We start from the raw sequence: 17,534 nt of genomic DNA on the forward strand, positions 1-17,534 counted from the left end.
AATTTGCTTTCTGCATAGTAATGAAATTTCATATGCCCTGTCTGGTCATACTTTTTCTTTTCATATGGTGCTAAATGATAGAAAATAGTTATTGAAGTTCAATATGGCTGTGAACTATTTTATGCAAATTCTGTAGCTGTAGTTGTAGCACAGTTCTTTGGCAAGCCTCGGATAGTAAATCATTTGTCAATCTTCCTTTTATGAACCTTGCATCTAAGGATTTGCCAGCCTTTCTTCTTTGTAGGTTTTGATCTGTGTTTATAGATTCCGCTTTTTGTTTTTAAGCTGGCAGATGGCCAGTTATTTATCTGGGTTCATGTGTATTACGTAAGACAGAAGCAGAATGTTTTGCATGCTGATACCATGCACGGGGCATTTTTGGGGCAAAAGGCTACTTGTAAGCAGAAGCCATTATGTGACGGGTCGGTGGCTCCTCGTCAGCTCTTGGTCAGTGAACAAAGCCCCTTTTGACATTTCTCTATATTAAAAGTCATGAAATAACATGAGCTTAATGAACAAACAAGGTGATACAATGCTCCTACTATGAAATAGGCAGTATCATCCATTTCCCCATCTTTCTCTTTGGAGTTCAAAAATTTGATGCTGTTTTTATACGTTTGTCACTGTTAGTCAAGTTATAATTTATTCCTCTGAATTTCTGATGTTGCTTGCTTTGCTGTTGTACAGACTTGTGTTGCCGTGCTGGTAGAAAAGGATAAAAGTCTATTGGCTTTTGGAGGAGCTGGATTCACTGGTACTAATAAATAGTAAATTTGGTGTTGTGGCTTGGTCTGTGGTTACTGCTACAGGTTTGGCAGCAAAGTTGAACCCCTGAACATGCGGAAAGTTCAGACCTACACAGGCGAAGCCCAAAGGCAAATTTGTAATAAATGAGTATTCAGTTAGTTGTGGCAATTCTTCAGAGTTTCTGACTCTGTCAACATTATTCTGTGCTGGCAATGGACAACTAGGGATGCAAATGTAGGAGTCTTTGAAACAGTGACGAGCGAGGAGGAGGAAGAACAGAAGTGTTTAGAAGATGTCTTCAATTCTACTCAAGTATGAGGCAGTCAAGGACCTTTGGGTAACTGTAAATCTGGAAACAAATTTAAAAATGCACTTAGTGCTCTGCTGAAATGCAATACAATTAGTGTGCTGTTAATAGCATCTTGGCACTGGCTGCCCAGCTATTGTGGTTCATAGTCCCCTGGCAGTATAAGCTTTTATGCAGATGCAGTCTCTGAAAAACTACACCTGTTTGGTTTTGCCATTCTTGCTGCAGAAAAGAGGGTCAGATATCTTCAAGAAATCCTGTCTTGGGTACATCTTTCTGCCAGTTGCTCTTGCAGTGATAGTTATTTTTCTCTGTTCTGAATTGCTTAGCAGGACTGCTTTACACTATTAAATGCTTTACTTCAGTTTGAGATGGCTCCCCTTTTATCATGGGTAAGCTAGTTTATAAAGATCACTTACAAAATGTTTTGAATTTGTGCAATATTTCAAGATTACAAAGAATAATGGAAAACTTTAACTGATACCTAAAACTGCCACAGCTGAAGCCTCCAGATATTTCGAGTCAGATGTCTTAGACTATTAACAGTATATTACTATGTTTACATACAGTTCAGAAATTTAGAGACTGGCATTGATGAAAGGTGCTGTATTGGCAGTCACAGCACTTCGCACGCAGATGGACATGGTATAGTATGAACTTTGGGAATTTGCTTGAAGATGTGTGAGCTCACATCTCCATACCCTTGCAAAGACGACATGGGTTTTTATGAGTCTAAGTGTTAAAGATTTGGGAGTCTGTCTTTTATTCAAAATGTGGCGTCCAGTGGCAATATCCCTTTTAGCACCTTTTCAGGCCTTCTGGAAAGTTTCCAAGTGGAAGACTCCCACCTCCTTAATCAAGAAAAAACACTGGCTTTCCTCTGAATGTCATTCATTCAAGTGTACTGACCTAGCCTGACCCTGTTTAGATTGAGATCTAATGAGCCCACGATCCAAGGTGGTGTGGTAGCTCTCAGCAGGCTTTGCAAATAAGCAAGTGTTGTGTTTTTCTGTATGCACGTGGTTTAAATTTATCACATCAGTAAACAAGTGTCTCACATGCTGAAATATGGACTTTACAATGTTGTAGTTAAGACTAAATTGCAGTGCTACAAATTGTGATGTCACTCTATAAATATAGAAGGAGACAACGTGGAATATTTATGACCTCAAAACAATGAAGGCCTGTTGGTTGGTTTTTTTTAATTTAAATGCTGCTAATTATTTGTTACTATACATAATACTAAAACTCATAATCCAAATGGCTCACAAACTTTAGACCCATCTTTCTGAAAAACAATCACACTAATGGTTCAGGGAAGGCAAAATTAAGAAATAAGGCTGTTGATTTAAAGAAAGGAGAGATGCATCAGTAGAGTATCATAACAGAGATCATCCAAGTTAAAATAAATACAGCTAAGCTTTAAATTCCAGTGAAAGGTTTGGTTTTGTTTTCTTTCGAGTCCCAAGTTTTGGGGAAGGTTGTTTTTGCTTGTGTTGGGTTTTTTTTAAATCGTAATGACTACCATCAGCTTCAGTGAAGAATATACTACCAAATACAGGTATTTTATGAGGCTTTCAAATTAAAAACCAGTCACGGACAGATTGTGGTACGTACTACTAGATTAATCAGGTTGACATGGATGGATGAAAAGTATAGTTGCAACTAGAAAAGTTGTTTAAGCTGTAAAGTTGTGAGCGCTTTCGCAGTACGTGTGCTGGGAGTCCCAAACAGAAGCCTGCTGGATCCGATTTTCCTTGGATGATGCTGTGGGCTAGCAGAAGGTACCTCCAGCTGTAAATCCTGACTCTTTCACGGCCGGGACAGCGCCAGCCCCGCAGGGAGAACAACGCTCTTGTTTCAGACAGCCCACGGTACATCAATTGCGATGCTGGGAACAAATGTTGTTAGGGCTCGGTATTTGCATTGGGACCTACAGGGACGGAGCAACTTGTTTTGTTTTTAATGGAGCGGTTGGGGAGAGGGATAAAAAGCTTTTTGATAATGCAAGGAATGTGGGGGGGAAGGGAAGGTACAGAGATACGCATTTACTGTAAGTATGAAGAAGCAGAGGCCTCTTTATCAGCCTGGCTCTAATGATGTGCCACAGTCACTTTATTTGAAAGCTTCATGGCTCACAGAAAAGTAAACAAATTCATTACATTATTTTTAAAAGAAGATTAACTGTAGTGTGTCGTCTGTTGGACAGCTGCTGTGGTAATCTTTTACAAACACTTTATAAATGACCACCCTCAGTGTTTTCCTGGGCTTTGTGCGGCTGGATTGTTATTTTAGTAAGTACCAGGGTGGCTTTTCAAATGAAAACGTTGTTTCCTGTATAACAATTACATACCTACCTTCACCCTAAATATTGTTTTATTCCCAGCATGAGTTGTAAAATGTCTTCTATACAAATGCAACATATGTTGCTTTTTTGCATGTGTTTGCGCATGAGTGCTGGCTTTTCCATAAAAGTCGCTAGAAAGTATTTTAAACAAAAAAAGCAAATCCTCTTTACTGTCCCACTCCCATTTATTCTGATTTCTGCTTTCTTGCCCTTTTTTGCTCTCTGAAAACAGAAAGTTGAAAAGGTGGGTCAGAGTAAACTTAGATGATACGTGAATTGACACTGAACTAATGCTTAGTCCTCAGCAGGTGTCTTTGGCAAATAAGATTGTGTTCAGGTATTGTCTTGTTTAACCATCCTTTGCTTGAATGTCAGCAAGAATAATGTTATTTAGCACCATTTCTGGGTTTTCGTTTGAAAGCACTTGACTAACACAAATTGATATAACGCTAAGGATTTGTCAGTTTATAAAGTGGTTTTAACCAATCTTTCCAGAAAGCATTTGATCTTCTTGTGCATTCAGGTTTCAGTTACGCATTCCTCAAACAGGTGAGGAGGGAGCAGGGAGAGGAGGAAGAGTGTTTCTTTTGCACTCAGTTTGGCCTCTGTGGGCTTCCAGTGCTCTGGCAGAGGACCTCCCCTGGCAAGTATGATGCTATAGTAAAGCTGCTGGATCTTAACCAAGTCCACTCTGTGAATGTAATTCTTTTTCTTGGAAATGTTGGTGGTGGTTAGACTCCATTATCTTCCCCAGCCTTGGGATGTGAGATGCTAATACAGCTGCTGTAGGCATGGATGGTTCCTCCGGACTGCCTGCCTTGTCTCTGTATCCCCCACCTTCATCAGCTTATAGTTGAAGTGTCCGAGGGACGTGCGGATTTGGCAGAAACATCAGAAAGTGTACTTTATTACAGATTTAAATAAATCAACAAACACTTGCATGTAATCTTGCCTTTTTCTGTCCGTGTCATACAGGATTCTGCTTCAAAGTCTACTTGTGTACAGGTAAGGTAGACATTTCCTGGGCCACCTTGCATCCATGCCATTTTCACTGCTGTGGTGGGTGGTTTTTTCCCACCCAGAGACACCATCTTCTTATAAATGTAGCCTGGCCTCGTAGGAAACTGTTCCTTGCTCAGGTTGTCTTAACAAACCTAGTACAGCTGTTGCTGAGGAAGTGGATTAATTAATGGAGTCATTGGCAAATCATTACTCTTTGGGCAATGTCTCTATCGTATTTTACATTACTGCAATGCATATGTTTCCACAGTGCTGCCCATAGCCCCACCTCTTCTTGTTAAATGTCATGAGCAGGATATTTAAATGATCTCAACAGAAGATGCTGAACATAACTAGATAAAAAATGGGAACCTGACAACCTATTCGAATCTGAGCCCATAATTTAGAAATGTGTCAATGTTTGCAATTTGGAGTTGGCTACAAATGATAGTAGAGAAGCACAGCAAACAGGAGCTAGAAACCCTGAGCTCATCACAGAAGCTAATGCTTTTAGTATTTTTGTTACCGGATTTCTCTTCTCTTCTGTTGGAAGAGAAGGTGATATTTAAATGGTCCTTAGCATTCATACCTTTAGCCTGCATTGTATCGCAGTGCCTGACCCATGGAGGTGGCTAAGAAGCAGCAGTTCCTTAAACCACGATGAAGGTATCAAAGTTTTATTCGGGACTGTGTGAGATCTATAATTGTCATACAAGCTAAGAATTAGTGCCATACCTTCAGTCTTGGACTTGGAAATGTCCAAAAGCAAGACCAATACAGTGTAAGAGTCTTGTTTGCAGAATTTCATACTTTTTTCATTGCTCAGTTGTTACTGGGAGGTTGCACAGAAGAGATGGCTTCACAGTGTCCAAATCCATCCTGCTTCCTGAGGTAAGCAGGGGTTTGGATACCCACAAGCTACTTTGTCTACAGTTTTGTGAAGGTCTGTATACAACGATCATCAGAGGAGTTAGGGTTCTGTAAAGAGTAAATCTTTCTCAGGGAAACCTTGAGGAGGGCATTGAGTAAACAGCCATATAGTATTAGACCAGCGGCAATTTTGTTAGGCTTCTAATTTATACTTAACAATTCAGTGGGACTATTACCTGGAAGGGTATGAATGAACCTCTCAGACTTCTAGGAGTCCCTGGAGTCAGTCTCATCTTGCTATGGAACAGATTTTTATTTCTGCACTGTGTGACCTCACACTGGATTTTCCCTGATAAACTCAGCAGATCTATTTAATGCTTTTCATCTGTACATAAAATAAATGTTTTCATTTGGGGTATAATTATGCATATATTGATAGAAATTTGGTTTTCAATGTGAATAATTAACTGTTCTGCCTGCAAACCTAAAGAAACTTCAACCTTTGTGGGATATATGTGTATATGTTTATGCAAGATTGTGCTTATGTTTACCCAAGATTGCTAAAGGATCTCCAAGAGGTCTTGGATGAAGATGGTAGTTGTCAATCTTCTCCTTTGGCATAATGAAGATGAAGCCCCTGTGTGGCAGACAGAGGTTTTCTCAGCCTGGAGCAGTGTGAGGTTACACAACCAACAGCCCCAGAAACCAGGGGTCTTAAGGAAACCCTGCCTCTCCCACTTAAATATGTGTATGCTAAAAAAAAATCCATACCCTTCCTTCACTATGAAACAGCCTCTGCTTTTCACAGTCCCCTCTACTGTTTGAGTATGAGAGAACAAATAGTAGGAGTATAACGAATCTTAAATATGATATTTAATACATAACTAGAAGATGCTCAGATTACTGTATTGCTGAGAACAGTATAATCATCTATAGAGGACAATTCTACAGATTTCTGCAAGCGCAGTATTTACAGTTCTGTGAATTGAGCAGAGTAGTGAGGTGATGGAAGTATAGTGACCAGAAAAATTATGAAGCTTGAAGCGTCTCGTTTTAAATATTACCTGTGCCCTCCAATTGCATTTATGCATATTTTGTTCACTTTCCTATAGAAATATAAACACTTTATTTAAATGTTGATTATTTCAGGCAACAAAAGAAGAGGAAGAACTTACTGCAGAGGAAAGGAGGAAACTGGAAAGAAAATTAAAAAAAGAGCGCAAGAAGAAAGAAAAACAGCTGATGAGAGAAGCTGGAATCTCTACTAAAAAGGTGAAGCCCCAAAAGCAGTCGGGATCTGAGCTGGCTCTCGCCTATTTAACCAGGTAAGAATACTAAAGCCACTGCAGGTGCCCCCTACAGAAGTAAGCTGTAAACCGTGCCAGAAATCCAGACCAAGCTGAACCAAGTAATATCACATTAAAGGGAATTGCTGCAATTAAGTACTAAGTTAATGTTTCATCTCAGTTGACACCCTAGCATACAGTTGATCACCCCATTGTATTTATATCACAGGAACAACTGAAGGATGTTAAGTACGGTGCAGACATTTTATGGAAAGACAGCTCCTGTCCTGAAGATCTTACTGTTGTATATAAATATCACTGAGTTAGCTGCACTTACAAAGATGAAAGGCACATGGCAGAAAAGGTTGCATTGAGGAAATTAGTTTTGTTTAAGTGCACTGTATTAAGCAAAGGAGTTTCAGTTGTTCTCTTTATATAAGCAAATTCCATGAAGTGGTTAAGTGTTATGGAGTCTGAATTTAACAGCCTGTGTGATATTTGGATATTTGTAAATTAGGATGGGATTATGCCACTATTTTAAAGATAGTATTGTACAATGCCTTATTTTTGCATACCAAAATATATAGCAAGTATAGTGGCCAATTTCAGATCGGAAGCAATTACTTCATCTAGTTAGTGCTTTTATTTAGAATACTTAAAATTCCACCATAAAGCAAAGTCTATGGTTAAAATAAAGAACTACAACAAAGCATTCATAGTACCCTACAGACAGTAAGAGGCCATGTATAAACAGGATGATAGTGTTTATTTTTTTCCAAACTGCAAAATATACCCTAAGACCTCCAGAAGGCTGGTGTGTTACAAATAGTGGGTTACCACGTGGAATAATTCCAGGGTTGCATCTCTGGCCATACGCAAAACTGAAGCATCCAGACTGTCTGAATTGTTACTTACCACTCGCAGTGGGGAGGGAGGAAATTAATTGCATTCCAGGCAGAGGGACATGTGCATTTTTGTTACATAACCCTCAGCACGCAGCGATAGCAAAATGACAATAATATTTTTGATCTGGAAAACAGCTGGAGTAGTTCACCACTGTTTTGAACTGCAAATGGATTGACAGTTAGCTTTGAACCATCTGCTCAGACTATACTCTGGTATGTGTGCTAGTAAGTGGTGGATCTAGAGATAATGGTTTTCAGGTTTGGAAAGCAAAGGAACAAGCTGTGGGTTTTTGGTTGATATTCTGCTGTTATCTGTATGGATTTTTGCCTTGTTAGGTGAGAGAATATGAAACTGTATTTGAACTAATTCGACTCCAGAGTTTCATTTAACCTGTACCAAATTACTTTGAAAGAGTAAACCTATTATGTCATTTGGTCTTGTAATACACAGAGTCCAAGGGCTATATGTATGGCAAGAGGTTGTGAGGGATTATTTCAGCAACAGACAATTTGAATTTTGTAGATTTTACAGGGATAGTCATAAGATGCTGAACTGCCAAGCAAACATAACCGTAAGACAGCATTTAAGACCCAAATGTCCCAGGACTGTCTTACACTGTTGTAAATTACAGAAGAACAACTTAATCCTTTTACACCTCAGAAGTTTTTTCAACCCAGCAAGACTGGAAAAAGAAAGAAATGTAAAGTAATCGGAGAAGTAATATATTAGCTGGGGAAGGGAAACTAAAATTTAAGCTTTGGAAGTTCATTGTAAAACCCCAGCAACTTCAGTGGGTCAAGGATTTCAGTCTGCGTCTTTTTGTAGGGCTACAGGCATGAATAATATGTGGGAGGATAGGTTAATCTTATAGATGCAAGAGATTAATATAATTGGAAGTAAACAAAAGGGCGCTGTGGATTTATGTTTTGCCCCACCTACAATAAAAAGCCTTACATGACATAAGGGTTGCTAAGTGAAGTGGCTTCTTAATTCCCTGATGACATGTGACTCTCCTGTAGGACAGGTGGAACTCGAAGTACTGTATGATAACTAAAATTGTCATTTTTATTAAGAGACTATTCACAGTATGAGAGCATACCATATGAGGCTTTAGCCTATGACAGGTAAATATTGAATTTGTTTTAGTGAAATTTTGTTTGGTAACTCTAAAAGAAAAATGTTAGAAAGCATTTAGTGAAAGATTTTTTTGTTACACATTAGACTTTTGACATGCAAGGGAAAATTAAACTTATTTTGTAGGTCGTACATATTTTAAGAGGTAGTAGTTTCCTCAGAGTGCAGAATCATCTTTTCTGGTATGTGAGATTCTTCACCAGGAGAATAAATTTCTGTTTCAAGCAGTAAGATCAGGGAGAAGAAGCAAAATTTTACTTGGAGGAAATAAAACATAGTTAGTTACTGTTTTGTGGGGGGTCCTGTGCTTAGAAAGTCCTGCTTCTGCAATAGCTTTATTCCATTTAAGAAATAAAATGGAAGTAGCAGGCAGCCCACAGGCAGCACTCCTCTCTTTGCTGAGGCACAAGGTGACTTTCATAAAGACGTGCCTCATCCTTTTAGCCAAGATGAGTTAATGAAGAGAGCATTGAGGAGAGGGAGTAAGGCACGCAGCGTGCAGGGGGCAGGACCGCTAAATGCATACTGCCCTTCCTGATGCCTTTGAGACCAGCACTGCAGCAACGCAGCTAGATTCCGAGTGATGCTTCGCACGAAGAGCAATGCTAGACCGAGGCACATGGCTGTCCTTGATAGCGCTGCCGCTGTGTGCCCCTGCTGCCGGGGACTGCTGGGGGACTTTGTAAACCTCCATACTGCTGGGCACAGTGTGCTACAAGCTGACCAGCTCTTCCTATTTTCCAGGTTTGTTATTTGAGTCTAAAACCAAATACTCCTTGATGCTTTGCCAGCCTCCAGAAAGGCCAAATCATGATTTTATTGGAGGACCATCCTAGCAATTGAGAGAGGCTTTTTTGCCCCATGCATATAGGATGGCCACATGCAACAGCAGCTGATGCTAACTAGCAAACTGCAGCCCCCAGCTAGGTCTGAGGCTGCTGAAGGGTTCCCCTGTGAGCTGGGTGCCAATGATAGCCCAGGCTTTTCAGCTGCTTTCTCACTTGAATGAGACCAGGACAGGCATGCACCAGGTTTTGCACTCCTGATAGAGGAGAAGAAGCCAAATGGCTCCTGATTTTTTCCTCTCTCACTTACTGTTGGCCTGTGGGAAAAGGAAAAGGGGAGAAAAAAATGTCTTTGCTTCACCAATTTTTATCTCATCTTTTTCCTTGATGAGATAAGCTCAGGCAGTTTTCCAGTGCAGTTCTGTCTAACACAGCAATCACTGCAGGCCTGTGGAAACAGAAGAAGGTCTACTACCGTCAGATTCCCCAGCTTGCTGGGGGAGTGGAGAGGAAGACCTGATGATATACAGAGGATTAGAAGCAGGGAGTTAAAGCAAAAAGGGAAGCAGAAATGTTATAAAACTATGAGAAAGAAAGAAGAAAATGTGGAATAATGACAAAAACCCAATTACTGCAGAGTAATAGGGAAAAGCAGGAGTGAAGAAGTATTAGTGGTTGAATAAACTGCACAAATCTCTTCCTTTTAATGATGACATGCCTTTTTTCTTTATGATAGTAAGTAATGATTCAGGTTTAAAGCCAAGATTAGAATGTCTTATTACTTTGATTCTTGGAAAATAGGAAATAAAAATTCATCCTTTTCTCAGCATTAAGCGCCTTCAAGTGAAAAGATGTTGCAATTCATGAGAATGGTAATTAGACTTAATTATAACCTAACTGACCTTCTGTGGTGTTAAACTGTTGGCAGAACTTGTTTGTCTTGGCAAGCCACTCTCTCCTAGAAAAACGTTTTTGTTCTTGTGTTTGGTTTAAAAAGTTCATTACTATATGGATCTGTACATATGGTTTTCTCCATCACCCATCAAAGGAATAGACAGAGATCTGAAAAGCTGTCACTAAAAGTATGTGGAACTACAAGATTGATCTAATCTGAAGTAGAAGTAATAGATAATATAGTTATCTGGATATTGCTGTGAATTACCTAAGCCTTGCAGTATTATTTATCATGTGTTAAAATTTCAAAAATAAACTGCTGGACTACTTTTCTTTTCTCTCTGTAATGATTTATGTTATACTAATAATATGTGTCACCAGAATGTTTCCCAAGGCACTATCTTTTCAGCTTCCTTTATAGATCTTACTTTTCTCATCCCTAATTGAAATTTAGGTGAGATTCAGAGAATGTCAGAGACGACTTTAAAAAAAGAAAAAGATGCTTATAAGAATAATACAAAGCAAGGGCATATATTACAGAAACACAAAAGTGAGATGCAGTCAGAATTTCCTATCAAGTGGGGAATAGTCTGACTCTGCAGAACACAAGGTGGTTTTTGCTGAGCGCAGTGGCAATACTGCTGAAAGCAGTGTACAACCCAGGGCAGTTGTTTATCTGCTGTGTTTGCAGAATGGAAACAGATCCCAATCCTCGGTCAAACTTTATTACAAACGGTGCCAAGCATGGGAGATTTTAAAGCTGAAGCATTGTTCTTCCTTTCAAAGACTATAGAAACCTGAGGGGCATTGCTGTAAGCATTTATTTTGATACTTTGATATTTTTAAATATATAATATATATTTGTATATGAGTGTATATATATAAAATATAAATATAACATGTATAAAGTGTAACAAGTTTTTACTCCTACTGGAGCAGAGGCCATCTGGAGAAGGGCATTAATAGATAGCTAAGGGTTCATTCAGTGTTAGCATCTGGGAAGTTTCTGATTTTTTAAGGAATCAGCGGAAGCTTGTGCTGGACTGTAAAGAGAGGGCAGCAACATTTGAGATTTGTGGCTGAATAGCTGAGATGAAGGTGGACCTTCAGGAAATCACAAACCCATTCATCCTACCGCATTTGGGACCAGGTGACTATATTGAGAGAGCTTCTGCGCAAATACAACCACACTCATTAATGCTGAAAAATAGTTTCTTAATTTACATTGAATGGGCTTGTGTAAGATTTAGTTTGCTTCATTGATCCATAACATTTTGAAGCTGATTTTCTTCTCAGAGTTTAAGCACTTTTTTTAGCTGTGGTCTGTGATGACTTTTGATGTTTGATTTTGAACTTACATAAGTCATTCTCATTGCTGGTGGCCTTAATCTTTACTAATTTCAAACTTGGCACTGGTGTTGATGTTTCACCATCAATGGCTTAAGCTTTTAGATATTAAGAGTAACTGATGCACTAGAAATCTAAACATACACATATTTTTTTTTTTCTCCCTCCAGAGACAGACTCCTTGGGTTTGATAGCGACTAACATTAGCATTTAGTGTCATTTCTCCTTCCCCCACCCTCCGGGATGGAGAATGAGTTTCCTTCCTGATAGCGAGGTGCAGCATACATAAAAGCTCATCAGTTATCTTGAATTTCATAAAGTATTGGAGAACTGCTCATGTAGTGAATCTCAATTAGCCAGTAGCAAAAATAGTATATGAACTTAAGAGAAACCATTGTAATGAGACAGCAATGTTCCTGAATTCCCTTCAACAACTGGTGCTTTAAGGTGTCTTGAATGAGCAGCTTTTCCTCAAAGATTAGGGGAATAGTGATGGAGGCTAGTTTTGCTTTAATAATCATAGGGCTATTTTTTAAAGGTTCTGGGGCAAGCATTAACTATGGATGCAATTAATCTATTCATACATGCTTTTAGTCATTTTGTCACATTCATCAGTTCCATAAGAAGCCTCATGAATCCAGGGAATCAGACACAGGATAAATTTGCATTTGGCATTGTTCTATGGCTGTTTTATATGAACTTGGGCAGGCACTTGCTACTGTCTGATTTCAAAAGCTTGCACTTTTCCTAATACTCTAGAGATCAGTGAATTTGTTTTAACACTTCTCCAACTTTCTATATTGCTTGACTTTTAATTTCTACTAGGGCCTGACCTGCCTCTAAGTGGGATTCCTCTCCCTGACCTAAATCAGCATGCCCATAAAACTGAGCGTTTTCCAGTTGATGTTAATAGTTGGACAGATCTTACTCATTTTAGAGGATGCCACTGTCTCTGTTTGTGGCAGAGAAAAGCAGTCTTGTCTTATTAAGAGTGAGTTACCTTATCATTATCCTACACTCCCTTGTGTAACTTCAGTACTCCATGGCATCTGATGAAGCCACCTCAGTTTGTTTGCAGTTCCCTAGCAGCCCCGGCATTACTCAGAAACTCTACAAAGCTCTCTGTTGTAATGCCCACACCTTTCCTATTTTTAGGGTGCCGGTATGCCGGCAGTTATTTTTGTGGGGGTAGATGGAGAGGGCATGTTCCCTCTACAGATTTGGTGTTGCTTAGGGCTATTCTGTAAACGCACTCAAGCATATTTTCTTCTGCAGAAGGCAAAATGTGCTGTTAGGGTATATGAAGCAGAAAACTTGTTCTGCTGTGTTGGACCTGTTGTTGAGCAAGCTTTTCTAAATCATTGCATTGCCCCACATTTTGTAAATAACTTCTCCCCATCCTGGTGTTTACATCCTGCATGTGACTGTATCGGTTTTCTCAATCACACTGCCGCTTCTGTGAAGCAGTACATCCGTAATCCTTCAGATGTTGCTAGTCCGTCAAGACGCTGATGTGCTCTATTGCTGTTCTTTGAACTCCTGTGTCTGTGATTGTTCTGGAAATGTGAGACCTGGAAGCAAACGCTCTGTTTTACTGGAGCCGCCTTCCAGCTTCATGCAGAAGGGACTGAGAGTCTGCGACTCCTTCCTGCTCCCTGTCACTCTGGCGTTGGTTTGTGGGCAATGACATTGGATTGATCTTTAAGCCATAGCACGTTGAGGTTCCACATTTAATTTGCTGCGCACTAAAAACCTTTGCATTTTTTCTCCCCCCAAGCTATTATTCAGTTTTGTCTTAATGATAGTGTTGGCATGAACATGCCAACTACAGCCATAATGCATTTTTCACTGACTGTAAAAGGGACAGTGCTTCCCATCCTACTTCAGCCTGGGTGCAGCAAGTCAGATACCCTACCGTTTCAGAGTTGGCTTTATGATATACATTTCCAGATGTTAGTGTTCTCATTATCATCTGATTATTCAAACTATGCATTTAGGATTCTATGAATGTCACGTTACACTTTCTGTAATAGCACCATGTAGCTTTTGCCTGTGTAATCAAGATGTCTGACGGCAGCCCGACTTGATGATTTTCAGTCCCTATGATACACTCATTGACTTCTGGATTCACTTTTCTGTATCTTGGTGGCAAGTGATATGCAGAACTGTGCTGGAGCCATGCCAGTGTTTTTCTAACCCCCGCATGACATCCACAGGATGTCAGATTGTGCAGGAACTGCTTTTAAACCGTTATTAACTTCTTGGTGGGTTAGCTGCTTTTTATCATTCTAATAGAACAATTTTGCTGCTCTGCAAGAAGCACGTTATCTTCTTACTTTTAATTTAGTGAGTTGGTGCAGATTACTGTTACTTACGTATAACTCATCCCTTTTCCCACCTATAAATATTACAGCTATCTAGACTGAGTGATCCAGGCTCTGCTTGAAGAAGGCTCCCCAAATAAAAGGAAGGCAACAGTGTTGGTCTGCAGCTCTTCCATGTGAGTCCAGCTTTGCAATGCAGGCGGTTAAGGAGATGCCGGCGCTGAACAGAGGAAGGTGCCTGCATGACACAGTGCTGTGCAGAAATACTGACTGGGGTCTGGAAGCTGAATAACCGGGTTAACACCCAGATGAGCCTGAATTAAGAAGTCATGGCTCTCTGCAAATGAGCTCAGGCACTGCACGGAGCTGATTTATAAGTTATACCGCTTCCAGTGCCACAGTGGGCACCGAGGCTTCTTTAGCTATTACTGAAGATAAACTTGTCAGTTAAAGCTAATGCTGACAAATAATAGTATTATTTACTACATAATTCTAAAAACAGCAACCAAAAGTAAGAACAAAAGACAACTTCAAGTAGCTCAGAGCCGATCTTAGCTATTTTTACCAAGAATTTCTGGGAAGAAAATGAACCATAGGAATATATTCTGGGTATCTGTAATACTACCCTGGAAATACTCCAGATGGACAGAATTACTTTTTTTTTTATAATTTCAGTCATTTCTAGCAAGTCCTGTCCATACTGGTGTATCAAGTTGTGAAGATCCTAGGTACTTACAAATATTTTTGGATGTATTTTGCCATTTCTAGCTTGCTGGGTAAGCAACTCTGGACAAAACAGATGATTGCTTTGAAGATTCTGAAACATCAGGTTCTAAGACTTTTAAGCTTAATTATACGTGGAAGTTCTCAGATGTTGCAGATATTTCTGTGGTATTTTCAACTCATTCAGAAATAGGAGGTTTTAGAAACAGCAACAATTGCATGGTTTTCCAGCCAAATGAGTAAATGCTTATGATGCAACTCATTCAATGGAGCTTTGGAAAAGCAGCCAGACTAACACTACTTTCCCTGAACCAAACCTCTTATGGTTTAGCTATTAATAATATTCTGGATAAACTCATTTCTATAGGGAATGGTTTTGGAGTAGCTTTCTTACCCCTTTGCTTAGCGCTAATGTATGGCTTAAGAGGAGAAAGCAAGGGAAGCTTATGTCCATGCTAAATTTTTCTCAGTCAGAGTCGGTAGCTGTTCTGTCTTTCTAAAGCTGCTCATCGTCCTATTTAGTTTATGGCAGAGGAAAGAGATTTCTTCTTGTAATTTCCACAACCATAAATGGTCACTAAATTTAACAAAAAGGGAGAAAGTGATTAGGAAGCTCTAATCCTGCTTTATGGCTCCAAATCAAATAATTCATCTTTCTAAATCTTTGAATTAATTTTATGGAAGGTCACAAGTACATATCTCAAAGCATATTTCAGTAAAAGCTGCAGAGTGAGTTACTGTGAAATCTTCTGTCTCTTTGCGCTTCTGCCATTTTTTCAGTGTGAAACAAAGCTGTCAAAATATTTACTTGGGCATTTGGTTGAAACATTCTCATAGGGAAATACTGTATTTAATAGCATCATTAGCATGAATTCACAAATCCTTTCATCTGACATCTATCATTTACATGATCAGCTGAAAAATGTGTTATCAACTAACCAGCCCCATCTTTAAAGGGATTTTTATTTTTGTTTTTTTAAAAATATTTTCTCTGTCTTCTCCCCGTCATAGTAATGGTAATTTGCTTTTCCGTAATACCTTTCCTGATAGCATATCATGACTGTATTTTGACAAAATAAATGAAAAATATTTTGACACTAATTTATTCACTCTTGTTATGACAGCTTTTGAGAAATTGTTATATTACCCCATTTTTCAGATGGATAAATTAAACAGTGATGAAGTTTGTGACTCACCAAAGTCCTTGTACTATCCAAAGGTCTCCTTTCAAGCAAGTGACACGAGGGAAACTAGACATAACTTTCTTCTCATCTGAACACAGGCTCTGTTTTCTTTGGCCCTATACCAATGTCTGGTCCCAACAGACCTGTAGGATTTTTCTCAATTCCTTATTCTGAAAGAGGAGTTTGCATGGATTTTTTTCTGTAGTGGCGTCTCAAGACATCCCTAAAAGCCACTAGCAACTATACTAATCTTTGGGTGGGTGTGCGATGTATGGATTAATATTCCAAACCCTTCTAGCTACTTCGGCAGAGATTTCCGTCTTCCGTGGTTGGGGTCTCCTTGCAGTTGTGGTCCTTTGTAGTATTGCTGCAAATGACTAGAGCAGTTTTATTCCACTTCATTGCTGCTGATAAAACTAGGAACAAAAATTCCTGAGTTAGCCAGCTGGAGGTTACAGACAGCACTTTCATTCTCAGTCACATATATAAGATTTTTCTCCTGCATATGATCTTGTATCAGATGAGATTGGTGGCTCTTAAGATGACTCATTCTCATGTGCCTGAGGAGGCTTCCCATGCATTCTTGGTGAACTGATTTTTTCGAAGTTTAGTTTGCTTTTATTTATTTATATTTTTTCAGTAGGGTTTTTAAGATTCCTCATAAATTTTCACATATATGTTGTTGCAGCTATAAATTGTATTAGCAGTAATTAACTGTCATGCTGTAAAGTGCTTCCTCAGATGGGGAAAACTAGATTACATGTGTTAAGTCCATAAATATTGGGGTAAAAATAGGTAAGGTTTTTTTGCCTGATTCTCTTTCCTGTAAAATAACGTCTTTATTTCCAAACCTAGTTAAGAAAATTTAATGCATCCTTTCTTAATGACTCTCATTTCCAGTAAAATAAAATTTACTATAAATGGATTTTCTTAACAGTTTATTAAATGTAGCCATTAGATATTTCTCATTGAGATCCAGCTTTCATCTGTCCATAGTATTATACAAAAGAGGTTGCATCTAATTGAATAATTAAGCAGCTTTAATATATTATTTCATCTGAAATGACTTTTAGAAATCTTGTAAGATACATTAGGGAGATTCAGAAGCAGAAGTCTTTAATAACAGGCCAGTCTGCTTCAGCACTGTATCCTGACAGTAACTGGACAACCTTCATTGCCCACTGAAGTTGTGAGTGCTCAACGCTTCATACAATCACTTTGACCTTTTCCATTTGTCTTGAGGAAAACTTGTGCACTATTCAGGTCAGATAAAACCAGAATAATTAAAATTACCCATTTCACATATAGGTATTACAACAAACTACTTCTTAATATTTTTATGCTAAAAGCAGATTGCAGGGATCATTTACTTTGTTTTAATAAAATTTCATCTGCACTGAGGCTTCATTGAAGGAGTATGAGGCATAGCTTTTTCCTCCCAGCCTCTGAAATCTGCTCTCCCCTGGCTCTCCAAACTTCTTACCTAGTGCCTGGCTCCGAGACCAGGCATCCCATCCTTAACCTGTTTTCTGGATTTGAGAAAAGGCATTTTGTACTCACCCATCTTCTTCCATTCAGACTACATTCTTGATGTGGCAGAAATGCAAAAGGAAGGTTTTATGTTTTCTCTGTGTCATAAAATTTAGATCTAGGAGAATTAGCGCTGCTGCTCACTTCCTCA

General features: G+C 39.0%; 1 protein-coding gene across 2 annotated transcripts in view; it reads left to right on the forward strand.

Moving 5' to 3' along the window:
- Positions 1-17,534, forward strand: part of C18H7orf50 (chromosome 18 C7orf50 homolog) — a 131,009-nt gene that overhangs the window by 98,237 nt on the left and 15,238 nt on the right. For both annotated transcript variants that reach the window (XM_059826538.1, XM_059826539.1), the window contains exon 2: positions 6,420-6,595. In XM_059826538.1, coding sequence (XP_059682521.1) covers positions 6,420-6,595 — 176 coding nt within the window. The remainder of the gene's footprint in view (positions 1-6,419; positions 6,596-17,534) is intronic.

The sequence above is a fragment of the Gavia stellata genome, chromosome 18, assembly GCF_030936135.1.
Source record: "Gavia stellata isolate bGavSte3 chromosome 18, bGavSte3.hap2, whole genome shotgun sequence".
NCBI lineage: Eukaryota > Metazoa > Chordata > Aves > Gaviiformes > Gaviidae > Gavia > Gavia stellata.